Here is a 15,920-nt window from a genome sequence, read left to right on the forward strand (position 1 = left end):
TGTAACTGGTACAATTTTATTTCCTTTTTTATACTGATTCAGTAATGCTATTATGGTAATTTGACAAATCATGCAAATTCAAAAATATTTTTAAAGCAATCAGGCCAGGTATGACCAAAAGCTCTTTCAAGAAACAGAAAAAAGGGGCGCCTGGGTGGCTCAATCGGTTGGGTGTCCGGATTCAGCCCACGTCATGATCTCACGGTTTGTGGGTTCCAGTCCTGCATCAGGCTCTGTGATCCTGGAGCCTGCTTCAGATTCTGTGTCTCCCTCTCTCTCTCTTCCCCTCCCCTGCTTGCACACACACTCTCTCTCTCAGAAATAAATAAAACATTTAAAAAAAGAAACAAACAAAAAAGACAAATGGCCTGTAAATACCCTTTGTAAACAAAACAAACTGGAGGAGAAAATTAAGACACACAGGTACTATGAGTAATGACACCAATGCTTTCCTTAATTTAACCTTTCCCAGAAATGAGATTACACAGTACATGTTAAATATTCCCCATATTTTCATTACTTGAACTTCCCTTGAGTTGTCTGTTTGTTCTTTGTGCATTCCTCTAAGGTATTCCTACATATCCACATTATCATGAACTACTCACTGATAATACATTGTAGTCACTGTAATCATTGTCATATTTTTCTTTGTTGTTTACTCGTTAAATAAGCAACTGATCCTTTTGTGCACAAATCCTTTGGGATTTCTGACTTCTGAGTTTAAATTCAACTCTCATCCCCAATTCAAAGCTTTCATACTTAACTGTATTTTTTGTAGTTCTAACTTTTAGTAATGCACATGGAACTGATGTTGAATATGGCATGGGGTAGGTATCTAACTAATCCTAAAAACATGTGTTAAACAGACCTTCTCTTTTCATGTGTGATGCCTTAATTATAAACCAAATTCATGTAACAAGATATATGTTGAGGACATGTTGCTTTGGATATTTTAAGTTAATGATAACAAACATTTGTAATGGTTAATTTTTTGTCTCCCTAATTCTTACTTGTTCCATGTCTTAATGTTTTGGTTCATTTACTTAATGATTAAGAACTACTTACATTCTAGACATATTTAAGATATATATTAGTAAATGAAAAAAAAGATTCTTTCCCTCATTGTTCTTAAAATATCAAAAAATTGTGGCAAAAGTGAACAGTATTGTTTTTTGTTGATATAGTTTGAGTTCAAATAATGATTTTCACTATTTGTGTATGAATGTATATCATACATTAATATTTAATTTATGTAATACCTTGTTCACTTCATTGGTTTTACAAGGCTCAAAATTTCAAAATACAGGAGAACTATGATATGCAACAAAGAAAAATTTTAAATGCTGTTAGAAAACTAAGGGGGCAAAGTGTTTCATCCTTTATTTTCAAGGAAAGTCTGTACAGAGTAAAAACAAACATTTGTTACGTAATTGTGTACAGAGTTCACATTGCATTTAACCATTTTCATCACATATGTGATGACCTAAAGTCAAAATCACCTTCAAAGGCTTATGTCTTTCACTGTCTGTTACATGAAAATCATGTTACCATATTTCAGTGACACACTATTGCTTTAAAAGCTCCTTTTTAAGCAAAAAAAGGAGACTCAGTTTCTAAACAAAAGTTTGTCATAAATCCTACTGCTTGTTTTAGGATCAATAAACACCACACTAAGACTATGTATTTAGACATGAAACATGTTTAAAACCCCTGAAGAATACACTAGAAATAAGCAAGACATTCAGAATGCTTTAATCTTTCCAGTTAACACCATTTATATCAGTAACTGCAATGTTGTTAATTTTTAGTATTTCACATAACTAGTCAGCAAGAATTTTTTTTTAAGGGTAGGAATAAGAACAGAAGGACAGAAGATAATAGTGTGTCAGGTTTTGCACTTCTGTTAAACTCAAAAATCAAAACTATTTTCTTCTCTGCATCAAAACTGTACCACAAACTTGAAGGATGTTTTAGCTTTAATCCCATGACTCATCGTCTACTGGATTGGGAGCTTGTGAAGAAGAAAACCCTGCTGTGTTCAAAGTATTCTTGCCCTGGTAATTCTTTAAAAAGAAAGAAAGAAAGAAAGATTTAATTTTATGATATCTCTCAAATTACATTCCCAGACTCAGAGAAGGTACTCAAACTTCCCACCATGTTTTCCCAAAAAATATAAAAGACTGGATTCTCACTAAATTTAATCCATTTGATAAAGGCCCATATGAAACTGGGTAGTCTAAATTACACAAAATATTTCAAGAAAATCTTTCTTTAATCAGTAGTTTTGGCAGATGGAAAAACTGAAAGCTCTATACCTTAATAAATAAGCATAAATATTTAATGGTTAGTGCATTCACTGTTGCTGTATAAAAGTGGTGCTGCCTATAAACAGACACATCAAAAAGGACATGCAATTCACTATCTCTAGTATTCTGTCTTACTTAATAATACTGTCAGAACTCTAAAAACAAGGAATTCTTACAGGAAATTCAGAAGAATCCAAAGGAGCTGTAAATGCCAGCAAATTTGAGAAAGGAGGGATGTTTGAGCGTGAATTGAAAGGTTATATTATTCCTCACTTTTAAGACCAAAAATACATACATACATAAAACTTTAAGAAATATTAAACTTTTAAGTATAAAAAATGACAAGATAATTATTAAACGTTATTGTTACTTCACAATATTAACTACAACATTCACAAAGAGTAACTGGAAGCCAAGTTCTAAATTTTTCCCCTCAACTAACCTTTCTAGTATCAACTGATGCAAATACATTTCCTCTTGCACTACCACTGAAGGCAGGAACATATGTACTAAAGGCAATTTCTTCCAACCATGCAGGAACATCCTGTTGAGCCTAAAAAAAGAAATTATTAACTTCATATTCAATATGCATCTAGTCTCAAAGATTACAGCAGTTTACTTTTCCTCAATATACATAGATATACAAGGTCTACTTTCAATGATAGAATAATATCCATTCAGTTTTAAACATTTAAAACTTACATCTGACAGTACTTTCACTAAAGGCTGTGCCAAATGGTTATCTGATTCAGGATCAAAAAAGGAAATAGCTCTGCCAGTATTTCCACAACGACCAGTACGTCCAATTCGATGAACATATTCATCAATGGTAGAAGGAAGATCAAAATTGATAACATGTTGAACATTTTCAATATCCAGCCCCCTGGCAGCTACTGAAGTAGCAACAAGAACTGGGCACTTTCCACAGCGAAAATCTCCCAGAGCTTGCTCTCTCTCTCTCTGTTCTCGATCACTAGAAATCAAAGAAAGCATGTGTCAGGACAGCTCTTAAAAAATTATTACAGTGGGGGTGTCTAGGTGTCTGAGTCGGTTAAGTGTTTGACTCTGGATTTCTGCTCAGGTCATGATCTCACGGTTCATGATTTTGAGCCCCACATCAGGCTCTGCACTGACAGTACAGAGCCTACTTGGGATTCTCTCTCCCCCCTCTCTCTCTGGCCCTTTCCTGCTCACATGTGCTCTCTCTAAAATTAACAAACATTAAAAAAATTACTACAATGAACCATTCAAGTTCAACATGTTTTCAGTAACAGTAAAAATAGCAGCAATCAACATTGCTATCTACTTCTTACATACCAGGTATTATACTAATTTTTTTCAAGCCATCATTTTATTTAATTCTCACAGTAATACTTTGAGGGTGGAACAATTATCCTCATTTGCACATGAAGTAAGGTAACAAAGGTAGTACAGAGTGCTACAACACAAATTTAGGTCAGACAAACAAACATCAGGGTATCTGAGCAGCTGTCAGTTAAGCATCTGACTTCAGCTCAGGTCATGATCTCACATTTCTTGAGTTTGAACTCCACATTGGACTCTCTGCTGTCAATGTGGAGCCTGCTTTGGATCCTCTGTCCTCCTCCCTCTCTGTCCCTCCCCCACTTGTGCGCTCTCTCTCTCAAAAAATAAACTTTAAAAAAAATTTTTTAACAAGTGTGACAAACATTAAATCTCACCTATTAATCTCGTACTTGTCTTGACAATACACAACTATTTGATTAGAATGTTTTCTCAAAAAAATTGTTTAACTATAATCTCAAAATTCTGTATATTCATTAGTATTTCAGATCCATGAGTAAAGTGTCAATGAAGTTGTGCTCATATGACATTTTTATGCACTTCAATAAAAAATTTCAAGCAAGAGAAAGATTGGATTCAGCAGAAGAGAAAAACTTACTGAGTTCTCTTGAGAAGTTACCACTCCTCATGATGAGGAGTCCAAGACAAACCTTTAACTCACCCATCCCCACCTCTTAGTTCTTATAAAAACTTAAAATGACTAACAGTTTAGATCTTGAGAATTCTGAATCCCAATCTTAGGATTATGTCATGTCAGTTACACGCACTGCTATTTCTTAGCAAATGACAAATACAAGTGTCACCTCCCTACTATGAAATCGTATTAATCTACTCACCCATGAATACTTGTTGTTGATATTTTTTCTTGACAAAGGAAAGTAGCAATAAAATCTGCTTTTTTCTTAGTCTCAACAAAAACCATAGTTCTTTCATCACCTACAAGACAATGAAACAGTGATAAACACAGAAACTATGAAATTAGGAAAAGGAAAAAAAAGCCAGGAGGTATTAGTAGGAAATAGTCTCATCCATCACTGTATTTCCAAGACCAAGACCAGGCCTGGTAGGTAACAGCAGCCCAAATATTTCCTGAATGAATGAATGTCAAAGATAAAGTATCAGAACTGTTTTCTACTTTAGGGACTAAAAAAATGAGCTTGCCCTTTGCCCTCCCAGGCCAACACCAAAAAGCTGACTAAGGGCAAGATAAATGGTATCTACCTGCCAACTTTTGGCAGTTCCAAATTCATCTCAGGACCTTCATTTCCCACTCATTAAATTAATGCCTTTGCTCCTTACCTCCCGAGATAATCCAATCTTGCATTCTGCCTTGATTGCCCAATTTATAAGGCATCCAACCCAAGGCTGACAAATTCCGCAACATTCTGTGTTTCAACATTCTCTGTTAATTCAAACCCTTTTATTTCCAAGGTATTATTTATCAAAAAAACTAAGTGACTTTATCCTAGGATTTTATGAGTCAAAAATATTTACCAGTTAGCTTAAAGAATTTAATTGGTAGAACTTCAAGCATGAGCCAGAGATTTTTTCACACAAGGAATCTCCCTATGTTGGAGAGGAAAGAAGGTAACTTATAGCCTTAACGGAAAGAAGACTGTATTACTGTTCATAATTCTTCTCCCTCATTTCCCTATTAGTTGGCTTCATTTATTCAACAAATATTTAGTGCCTAAGAGATGCCAGTCACTATTCCAGGTGTTGGAAATACTGCAAAGAAAACAAAGCCCCTGCTCTCATTGTGGAGATGCAAATAATAAATATTATGTAATAAGCCCTAAAATGGAAAAAAAAAAAACCCACAAGGATAAATAGAGTCCCAAGAGGGCTACTTTAGATGTACCCTTTTTAATTAGATGACATCTAAGTAGAACTAAGAATAAAATAATAAACTACTGAGATACTTGGGGAAGAACATCAAGGCACAGGGAAGGACAAATATGAAGGAAAGGCTAAGAGACATGGGAGTTATGTGCTAACACACACACACACACACACACACACACACACACAGGGGCCCTCATGTGACCCCTACATTTTGGGTAGAGGGAACAGCAAGTAACAAGGAACAAGGCTATGAGGGAGAAACGTGCTTGGCACGTGTGAGGAACAGCAATGAGGAGTCTGGCTGGAGTGGGGTGAGCAAGAGACAGCAGAACATGAAGACAGAGAAGTAATGGCAGCTGTGTCACACAGAGTCGTGAAGGCCATTGAAAAAAAACTTCTTCATTTTGAGAAGGGAAGCCACTAAGTTTTGAACAAAGAAGTGACAAGATCTGGTCTTTGTTTTAACTAAGGACTTAATGGATTCTGAATAAATTCTGATGTTAGAACCAAAACGATTTTGCTAACAGAAATTATATATGCAGTTAAAGAAAGAAATGAAGGCGGACTACCAAGACTGTGTCTGAGTAACTGGAAAAACAGAACTAACATTAACTGAAATAGGAGATCTATAAGAAAAAAAGGCTCAGAGGTGGTGTTTCATTAACTCTCAGACCTGTTAAAAATCAAGCAGAAAAATCAAAGGGCAAGTGATTCCTACAGTAATAAATCAGTTAAATCTTCGAGATATAGTCATTTTCATATTATTAGAATAGTTATTTTTCCACAGTTTTGGAAGTCATCCAATAAGATGCCCAAAGCCAAAACTGATACAACTGATAGTATCAAGTACTTAACACTCTTGAGCAACTTAAGCCCTGATCTCTTTTCTTCGTTTTCAGTATGAATCCCAGTGGCAATAAGAATTTAACTCTGACTTTCTCTAGAATTCTTCCTAATGATTTTGTATTTGTTCTAGTTCAGACAATAGGTCATACTACCACTGGTGATAGCAATAATTGCAAATTTAGCTTTATGATCAGACCATTCAGTGATCTCTATAAACAGATGAATTATAAATCTCTATTCTGTTGAGTGAGAAGTGATGGAGTATCCATTTTGTTAGTCCATTGTGAGCTAAGTAAAAATCAACTAAGAATCTAAAAATAATTCTAATAGATTCTACTATTCTCCTAATAGAATAGTAGCTAGATTGCAATTCTCTGTAGTTCTGGGGTCATTCTTAACCCCAGAAAGTTAAGTGGTAGAACTGTGGCTTAAAGCGGTAGAACTAAAGCACTTTATGTGTAATTCAGAAAGGATTTTTTTATTATATGTAATAATTATGTTAATACCTTGTGGAGAATATTAAAAAATTAAATTACAACATCTCTTAAAGCCTCTTTAAAAAGCCTCACACCTGTCAGAATGGCTAAAATCAAAACCAAAAGAAACAACAGGTATTGGTAAAGATGCGGAGAAAAAGGAACCTTCTTTCACCATTGGTGGGAATGCAAACTCGTGCAGCCACTGTGAAAAACAGTATGGAGTATGGAGGTTGCTCAAAAATTAAAAATAGGACTACCCTACAATCCATTAATTGTACTACTGGGTATTTACCCACAAATTACAGAAATGCTAATTCAAAAGGATACATGTACCCCTATGCTTACTGCAGCATTATTTACAATATCCAAACTATGGAAGCAACTCAAGTTGTCCATTGATTAATGGATAAAGAAGATGTGGTATATACATACCATGGAATACTATTCATCCATAAAAAAGAAATCTTGCCATTTGCAATGACGTGGAAGGAGCTAATGAGTATAACGCTAAGCCGAATAAGACAGAGAAAGACTAATACTATGTGATCTCACTCATATGTGGAATTTAAGAAACAAAACAAACAAGCTAAGGGGGGAAAAAAAGAGAAAAAAAAAATCAAGAAGGACTCTTAACTACAGAGAAAAGAATGATGGTTACCAGAGGGGAAGTAGGTGGGGAATGAATGGGTGAAATAGGTGACTGGGATTAAAGAATACACTTACTATTATGGAAAAAAAAAAAAAAAGTAAATAAATAAATAAGGGAGGATAAAGGAACACAAAGGGAGATAAGGTATCTATACTTCACTCAAACTGACACAACACAGACAACAGTACTGACACACTGTGATTATTTATGTGCAGTGTAATGCCTTGAGAGCAACCACTAACAAAGCTATGCTAAGATATACTTAAAAACTCAAAAAAGTAGGAAAATCAAAACTGAATTCTAAAAAACATTCTAGGAAGACAACAACAGAGAAATGAGAAACAGAAGGAACAAAAAGAAGATAGAAATGGTTTAATAATAGACTCTTAAATATAGAGAACAAACAGAGCTACTGGAGGGGTTGTGGGCTGGGGGATGGGCTAAATGGGTAAGGGACATTAAGGAAAACACTTGCTGGGATGAGCATTGGGTGTTGTATGTAGGGGATGAATCAGTGGATTCTACTTCTGAAATTATTGCTCTATCTGCTAAGTAACTTGGACAAAAATTTAAAAATAACTAAAAATAAGAAATAAAAAAGAAAAAAAAATAGGCAAATGTCATGGACGAATCTGAACTTAGTCCTTTTCAGAGTCTTGTAAAATCAAACCTAACTTCTTCATGTTTACTGGCACACATAAAAATAAATGTTCTATGGCACAAACATTAAAAAAAATGAAATGATTAAGCTCTAACCTCTAATAATTGCAATGAACCTAAATGGTATAAATTTAACAATTAAAAGGAATAAAATTGACAGAAGGGCTAAGAACCAAAAATACAAATATATCCATACCATGGAATACTCCTCAGCAATACAAAGAAATCAACCACTGACACAACAACTTGATGACCTCAAGGGCATTACAGCAAAAGGAAAAACCTATTTTAAAGGTCATATATGCATGATTCCATTTACATAGTATTTTTGAAATTATAATATTATAAAGATGGAAAACAGATTAGTGGTTGTGAGGACATAGGGATAGGCAGTGAGGGTAGGAGTGGTGGGTATGCTATAAAAACAGCACAAGGGATATCTTTGTGGTGAGGTAGTAGCTCTGGATCTTGATGTTGGTGGTAATTACACAAATGCACCCAGGTAGCAAAATGGCAGAGAACTATACATATACACTGTACCAGTACCAGTTTCTGCAAAAGTGATGGTAAATCTGAATAACTACCCAGACTATCTAGAATACAACCCAGAACAAGTAGAAAATATGAAAATGAGGTTACAAAATATGGAGGACAGAACAAGATCTAATATTATCTAATTACTGCTGCAGAAGGAGAAAATAGGAAGAGGGGAGAAGCAAAACTAGAAAAAAAAATAACTTATAAAAGTCTATTAAAGCATCTTTTAAAAAGTGTCTTATAGGTCTATCAAATTAATTCTGATTTGGTTTACTGAGTTAAATAAAACAGAAAAATAATTTACAGAAGCAAACATTCCTAAAATTCCGAGAGAATAACAAAACTGAATTTCTAAAACTGAACTGTTTTTGAAAAAAAATCTTCCTACAGGAATTAAATCTCAAACATTTAAGATTACAAGTACACATAAGTGAAATCTTTGATAAACTCAAGACTAATTTAATAACTTCAGTTTAAAAAAACACACATCTTTTCTCTGATTTATCAGTTTTAAGCATAATACAAACACCTTATTTTAGTTGGGTTTTCCTTAGCCTATGTAGGTTAGCCACCCAAATAAGCTAATATTCTCCATAATGTTTAAGAGCATAACAACATAGGGCCTCAGTCGATTAAGGTCCAGCTTTGACTCAGGTTATGATCTCATGGTTTGTGGGTTCTAGCCCCACGTCAGGTTCTGTGCTGACAGCTCTAACCATGAAGCCTACTTCAAATTCTGTCTCCCTTTCTCTCTGTCCACACACACTTACACTCTCTCAAAAATAAAAAAAATTTTTTAAAGACTTAAAAGTATAAAAACAAGCTTGTGTTCAGTAAATTGATTCATTATTCAACAGTATTTATATTTTGCATAATGTCATCCTGAAAATAATATCCAACATCTTCAGCTTTAGGTAACTTAAAAGAGTAGATTATATTGAGTAAATTAGTGATCACTAGAATTCTCACATATTAATTACTAAACCTAATTTCATGTTCTTTTGCTTATTTTTCATATGCAATATCTTTGAGGCATGTTAATAAACATGTTCATTTTTGCCACTTAAAAATTTGCAGCACTTTCATACTTTAACAAAGTGTGCCGTAAAAAAGTAGTATAAAAAGTTCATGAGGGGCACCTGGGTGGCTCTGTCAGTTAAGCATCCGACTTTGGCCCAGGTCATGATCTCACTGTTGGTGAGTCCGAGCCCTGCGTCAAGCTCTGCGCTGACAGCTCAGAGCCTGGAGCCTGTTGCGGATTCTGTGTCTCCCTCTCTCTCTGCCCCTCCTCTGCTTGTGCATGCTCGCTCGCTCTCTCTGTCAAAAATAAACACTAAAAAAAAAAAAGTGAAAAAAAAGTTCATGAGCTCTGGTAGTCAGCTACAACACTTATGTCTGACATCTCTCAAATGCCCATTCCTGCCTCCAGTTTCCTCTATGAAACAGAAGTTACTATGGTTAAAAGTTATAATTAACATAAGTGAGACTATAGAAGGAGTAATAAAAACAGAAATAGCAACTGTATTTATGAAACACTGGATGAAGCAAACCAGTAAAATTTCTCCAACTCATGATGAGCATTTGGTTTTAAAAAGTTTTGTGTTTTTTTAAGACTTAGTGGAAACTGAAGAATAGAAGACTTTAAAAGTGTTTTCTAGGGGTGCCTGGGTGGCTCAGTCGGACTTTGGCTCAGGTCACAATCTCACGGTCCGTGAGTTCGAGCCCCGCGTCGGGCTCTGTGCTGACAGCTCAGATCCTGGAGCCTACTTCACATTCTGTGTCTCCCTCTCTCTCTGCCCCTTCCCTGCTCATGCTGTGTCTCTCTCTGTCTCAAAAATAAATAAACATTAAAAAAAATTTTTTTTAAAGTGTTTTCTAAGTCAACTTTTTTTTCCTCCTCATTGTTGGAAATTAGATGGTTTCCTGTCCTCTCCTCATTCCTCCATCTCAACAGTGACATTCAAATTGAAACTAAAATGAAGAAGGGGAGGGGGAATATATAGCATGTAAGTACACTTAGTCTGTGAGGTAAGAAGAAGAAATTAAAATAATATTACTGGGTACCAAACAGGGCACTTGCTGTGATCAATCACTGAATTCTACTCCTGAAACCAATATTGCACTATATGTTAAAACTAAGATTTTTTAAAAAAGGAAAATAAATTTTGCTACATATGGTGGAAAAAATAAAACATTTTTTCTCAGTAATAAAGTAGGTCCTATAATGAAAAAAATGATAAATAAGATAGCAATATTAAAAAGTTTTATTTTTCGGCACAAACTAAGCCCAACTCAAAGAAATACGACTTTCTATAAAAATTATTTGGGGGGGGTGAGAAATTTCTCATCACTATTGTAAAAACCAGAACCAGATGTTTAAAGTTCCCTTCAGCTCTAAAATTTTTTGAATCTACAATTATAGAAATATTTTGGAAGCAAAAACTATGAAGTAAAAATAACTCAGGGTGAAGAAAATGGAGTTTAATGTAAAGGAGGCTTTTTTATTTCTTACAATGAAAAATATATGTATTTCTCCTGGAATAGCTTTTTTTAAATTTTTTTTTTAACGTTTATTTATTTTTGAGACAGAGAGAGACAGAGCATGAATGGGGGAGGGTCAGAGAGAGAGGGAGACACAGAATCTGAAGCAGGCTCCAGGCTCTGAGCAGTCAGCACAGAGCCCGACGCGGGGCTCGAACTCACATACCACGAGATTGTGACCTGAGCCGAAGTCAGACGCTTAACCGACTGAGCCACCCAGGCGCCCCTCCTGGAATAGTTCTTAGTCACATATTTCAAGTCTCAAATCCTTTTTTTTAATCTTTATGAAGAAAAGATTAAACTGCTATATAATTTACAGAGGAAACTAAATCATAAAGCCTTTTATAAAGAAAGCTTTAGAGAAAGAGGAAATAATGAAAACGCACTTATTTAAAAACCCATACCAAACAATTTTTAGAGTAATTTAAAAATTAAGCATTTTTTAAAAATCAAAATTATGACAAAAAAATAGTATCAATGTAAGATACCTATGTTTCGCAGAATTTCGACAAGTTTTTCTCTTTTTGAGTACTGGCCAACTTGGAGAATGGTCTGCTGAACATCTCTACATGCTCCACCCACTTGTCCAACAGCAACAAACAAATAATCCGACTTTAAAAACTCCCCAGCCAACCTTCAAAGACAAAAAATTACTCCTTAACTTATCCTCTTCCATTAACACTCACAATATTCACTGAATTATTCCAAGTGTTATTTAATGTTAATTAGACAGATTATAACAACTATAACAAGGTAGATAACTTACATCATGCAAGTACTAATTCCAAAGATCAGTATAAAACATTAAGATTTTGTAAAATACTAAATAACTTAGTGAAACGTGGCCATGCAAAACTATTTAAAATGTGTATATAACAATAGAAAAGTATGCTAAAGGATCAGACTACAACAAATAGGAATTTTTGTTACAAACTGAAATGCAAGCCTAGGGCAAAAATTCTGTCCTTCACTAATGCTTTCATGTATGTTATTGCTAAAAGTTGTTTTCTGAAAATATTACTTGTTAAACTACTATGCTTTGAACAATTATCAGCAAACCAGACCTTAGGTCAGTGCTTTTCATGTCATGACACATACAAAAAATTGTAGCATTTATACAGCATGTCTGAGCAAAAAAATGAGACAGGAGGTGAAGGGCCTAGAGGCTAGGTCACATCAGGCTGTGTATGGTCACCCCAAACGCTGAGGATATCAGCATGTGGACACACACATAACTCACAGACAGCATACAATTAAGGCCTGCTTTAAATCATCCAGCGACAGAGGAAGAGGAGAAAGGGAACTGGCAAAGAACTGAGTTTTTCTGTGATTAAGGAGGAGGGCCAAATCTATCATCAGTCCTCCTCTGTCCCATTTAGCAGTCCCTACTTCTTAGCAGTCTCATGAAAATCTCATGAGCAAAGCATATCCAGAATCTTAATAAATCATTACTGCTTCTTTCTCTTCACCTGCTGTTACCATAAAAGAAAAAGAAAAGCTTCTTTTTGAAGTCCTTCCTTAAAGAATCAAGCACCCTATCAAGCACAAATCTTAAAACCATCTATAGTTCATTACTTTCCATCATATTTTTTTCATTCACTAAAACATTAATTGTGTGTCTGTGTCAGGCATACATGATACAAGGTACTGGGAATACAAAGATGAATATGATAGTTTCTGCCACTGAGATGCTCACATCAAGTAAGGTAAATATAGTTATATAAAAAATAATTACTACATTTTTAAGTATATAACATTTTTTAATATTGCATAATCATATATAAAACATTTCAGTATTTCAGAGAACAAAGTGAGGATTGATGGGGGAGGGGTGAGAGGGGAAAATGGGTGATGGGCACTGAGGAGGGCCCTTGTTGGGATAAGCACTGGGTGTTGTATGTAAGTAATTACCCATGAAAATCTACCCCAAAACCAAGAGCACACTGTACACACTGTATGTTAGCCAATTTGACAAAATTTGACAGTAAATATTTTTAAAAATTTTTGAAAATTAAAAAAATAAACGTTTTAGTATTTAATATATTTTCATATTCCAGTTTAAACATTTACCATATTCAAAAAAATGTGCCAAGTGTTTAAAATAGTTTCTTGACAAATACAATGGCAAGAAATGGATGAAGTGATGTGTATTTCCAAGAGTCTTCAAGTACTGAGCTAGATCTAAGCAGCAGCAAGCAAGAATGTATAATAGTGATGACTAGGGAAAGACATTCTAAAAAGAAAGGAGAAACAAGAAAAAATAATGAGGAAGTATGGAATTTGGCTTGCTCAGCCAACAAGAAATAGTTTTAATAGAAAAGAAATATACAATTCCAGGTAATAAAGTAGCAGAAAAAGCAAAGATTTGATCATATGTACACTTTGAAATCTGGTTAGTCTGTGGAAATGGGAAGACACAGGAGGGCTTATTTTGAATAAATGTCTAAAAAAAACCTAAAACTTTATTTTGGAATTATTACTGACATAAAATTGAGATTAGAGTCAGGGAGGACAGGTTAGAAAGCTACTGACAACGAGCAGAGAGAAAAGTGAAAAGGACTTAAATTAAGGTGGGAAACAGAAGAAACTGATTTGAAATATTTTAGAGATAACTGCCAAAATGACTGTTTTTGAAGGGCATAAAGTTAAAAGAATATATTAAAGCAATCAAGATGATTGAAAGGATTTGGGCTTGGAAAGACAACAAGGCCAGTAAGGAAAACTGAACAGGAAAGAGGGCATTGAAGAAGAGCTTCCATTTTGGACATAGTGAACCTTACAGGTAATTCATCTAAGAATAAAATACTCCTGAAGAGTTAAATCCGCAAGTCTGGCAATCCGAAGAGAGATTAAGGATACAGGTAATAAATTGGGGACAGTTACAGAAAGAAACATCAGCCAAGGAAATGGATACTGCAATAGTTCAGTGAATATGTAGAATGATAACATTGGACTTTAGACAGAATAATGGGCAAGGTCCCTCAAGGTGAGGGACTCTACTGTTTACCCTACATACCCAGGACTTATACTCAAATATGGCTCATAAAAAGCCCTCACAAATATTACTGATGACAGTACACATTAGTCATTCTGGCTAGCCAACATTCAAATACCTTCCTATTTCAGGATGAATAAAAAAACATATAGGCAGAATATTACCTGCTATTTAGGTAGGTAATTATCTACTTATTATTAATTGCAAAGGCGATAAGGGAAATACAGATACCACCTTTCAAGTTTTAAGACACCAGTTATTATAAGAAACTATTATTTTATGTACCACTAAGAAAGAAAAAATCCTAACTGGTCAAATGCTCTCTTATGATTTAAGATTTTTTCCCCCAATAAAGAGCTCGTTTTAACTTTACACAAAGACTTTTTAAATCATCTATTAAGTAAAACAAATCAATAGCCAGCACCACTAACTTGTGGCTTGTGAAGTATTTCATCCCATGTAAGACTCTATCAGGCCAGGAGACCCACTTCACAGAATAATAAGTGACAGAGCAGGCCCATAACCATAACGTCTACAGGTCATATCACATGACAACAGTGAGATGCTGCCAGGCTAACAGAAAGTGGAACATCCACTTAAACAAGTGCTTGGAAGTGTTTCTTTCTGAATATGGCACATGATTCAACAGGGCATGGTACTTTCAACCAGAAATCCTTATATGGTACATTGGGTCTGAGAGCAAGGCATGCAAAGCAAGAGTGGTCCACTTACCATTGCTCCCTGTGACTCATATTTGAAACTGTGTTTCCTGTCCCACCCACAGCCACAGATTCTGCAGGTGTGGAGGTCTTGGTTCCCAAAGAAAGAAAAGTTCTATCAGAGTAAATATGCAGGAGTCTAACTAAATGACAAGCTAAGAAGTTGCTGTTGAGACACTTCAGGCTCCCTAGGGCCAAGGGATCAGCAAGCAGGAAGAAGAGTTAGAACTCTAGAAGGAACACATCATCTACAAGGGATGTGTCATCCTCATCTCAGAATTCACCAAACCATATACAGTAAGATACTCAATATGTGTCAACAGTTGGTATGTGAATTTTCTACAAAAGGCCCAATTTTTGCAAGCTCTACAATTTTGGTTTCAAGACACAAAAAATAACTTCACTGAGTAAGCACTTATTAAATCCTATCTAGGTGCTGTGTAATCTCACACACACACACACACACACACACACACACACACACACTTTAATAAAATGTTACAAATTTTTTAAAGTGTGGCAAAGCCAGGGATAAAGGTTACAAACAATGAAAAACGCAGTTAAGTTTTTAGGAATACATCCACTTCTTAAACTACCTTTGTTACCTTAAATTTTAAAAATACTCTTAAAAATCATACAGTCACATTGCTTTTCCTTTCATAAAGCCATTTATGTGCATAACAATTATTTTTAAGAAGAAAAAAATTTTACTTTTGAATTGCCTCTGGAAAAGTTGCACTAAACATAAGGGTTTGACGCTGTTCCTTTGATGGCATTCCTGGGCAGGAAATTAACTTCTTCATTTCTGGTCCAAAACCCATATCCAGCATGCGATCAGCTTCATCCAAAACTAAATATTTGACTTGTCTGAGACCAATCTTTAAGGATATTTTCAAGGGTTAGAGCAGAAAATGCATATTAGTCAATACATTAAACTAAAATGTGTCCACAATTCCAACTACTGATTTATTCTTAAGAATGAAAAGTAGAAATCAATGCATAAAACGATGAGAATTGTTT

General features: G+C 34.9%; 1 protein-coding gene across 3 annotated transcripts in view; it reads right to left on the bottom strand.

Moving 5' to 3' along the window:
- Window positions 1–1,729: 1,729 nt before the first annotated feature.
- DDX4 (DEAD-box helicase 4) overlaps window positions 1,730–15,920 on the bottom strand; it is an 82,114-nt gene continuing 67,923 nt past the window's right edge. For all 3 annotated transcript variants that reach the window (XM_019414268.2, XM_019414267.2, XM_019414266.2), the window contains exons 17-22: window positions 15,612–15,778; window positions 11,675–11,820; window positions 4,466–4,565; window positions 3,009–3,279; window positions 2,749–2,859; window positions 1,730–2,063 (exon numbers count right to left, since the gene is read on the bottom strand). In XM_019414268.2, coding sequence (XP_019269813.2) covers window positions 1,977–2,063; window positions 2,749–2,859; window positions 3,009–3,279; window positions 4,466–4,565; window positions 11,675–11,820; window positions 15,612–15,778 — 882 coding nt within the window. In that variant the 3' untranslated portion in view covers window positions 1,730–1,976. The remainder of the gene's footprint in view (window positions 2,064–2,748; window positions 2,860–3,008; window positions 3,280–4,465; window positions 4,566–11,674; window positions 11,821–15,611; window positions 15,779–15,920) is intronic.

Source organism: Panthera pardus, unplaced genomic scaffold (assembly GCF_024362965.1).
Source record: "Panthera pardus isolate Hobbes unplaced genomic scaffold, ASM2436296v1 HiC_scaffold_2, whole genome shotgun sequence".
NCBI lineage: Eukaryota > Metazoa > Chordata > Mammalia > Carnivora > Felidae > Panthera > Panthera pardus.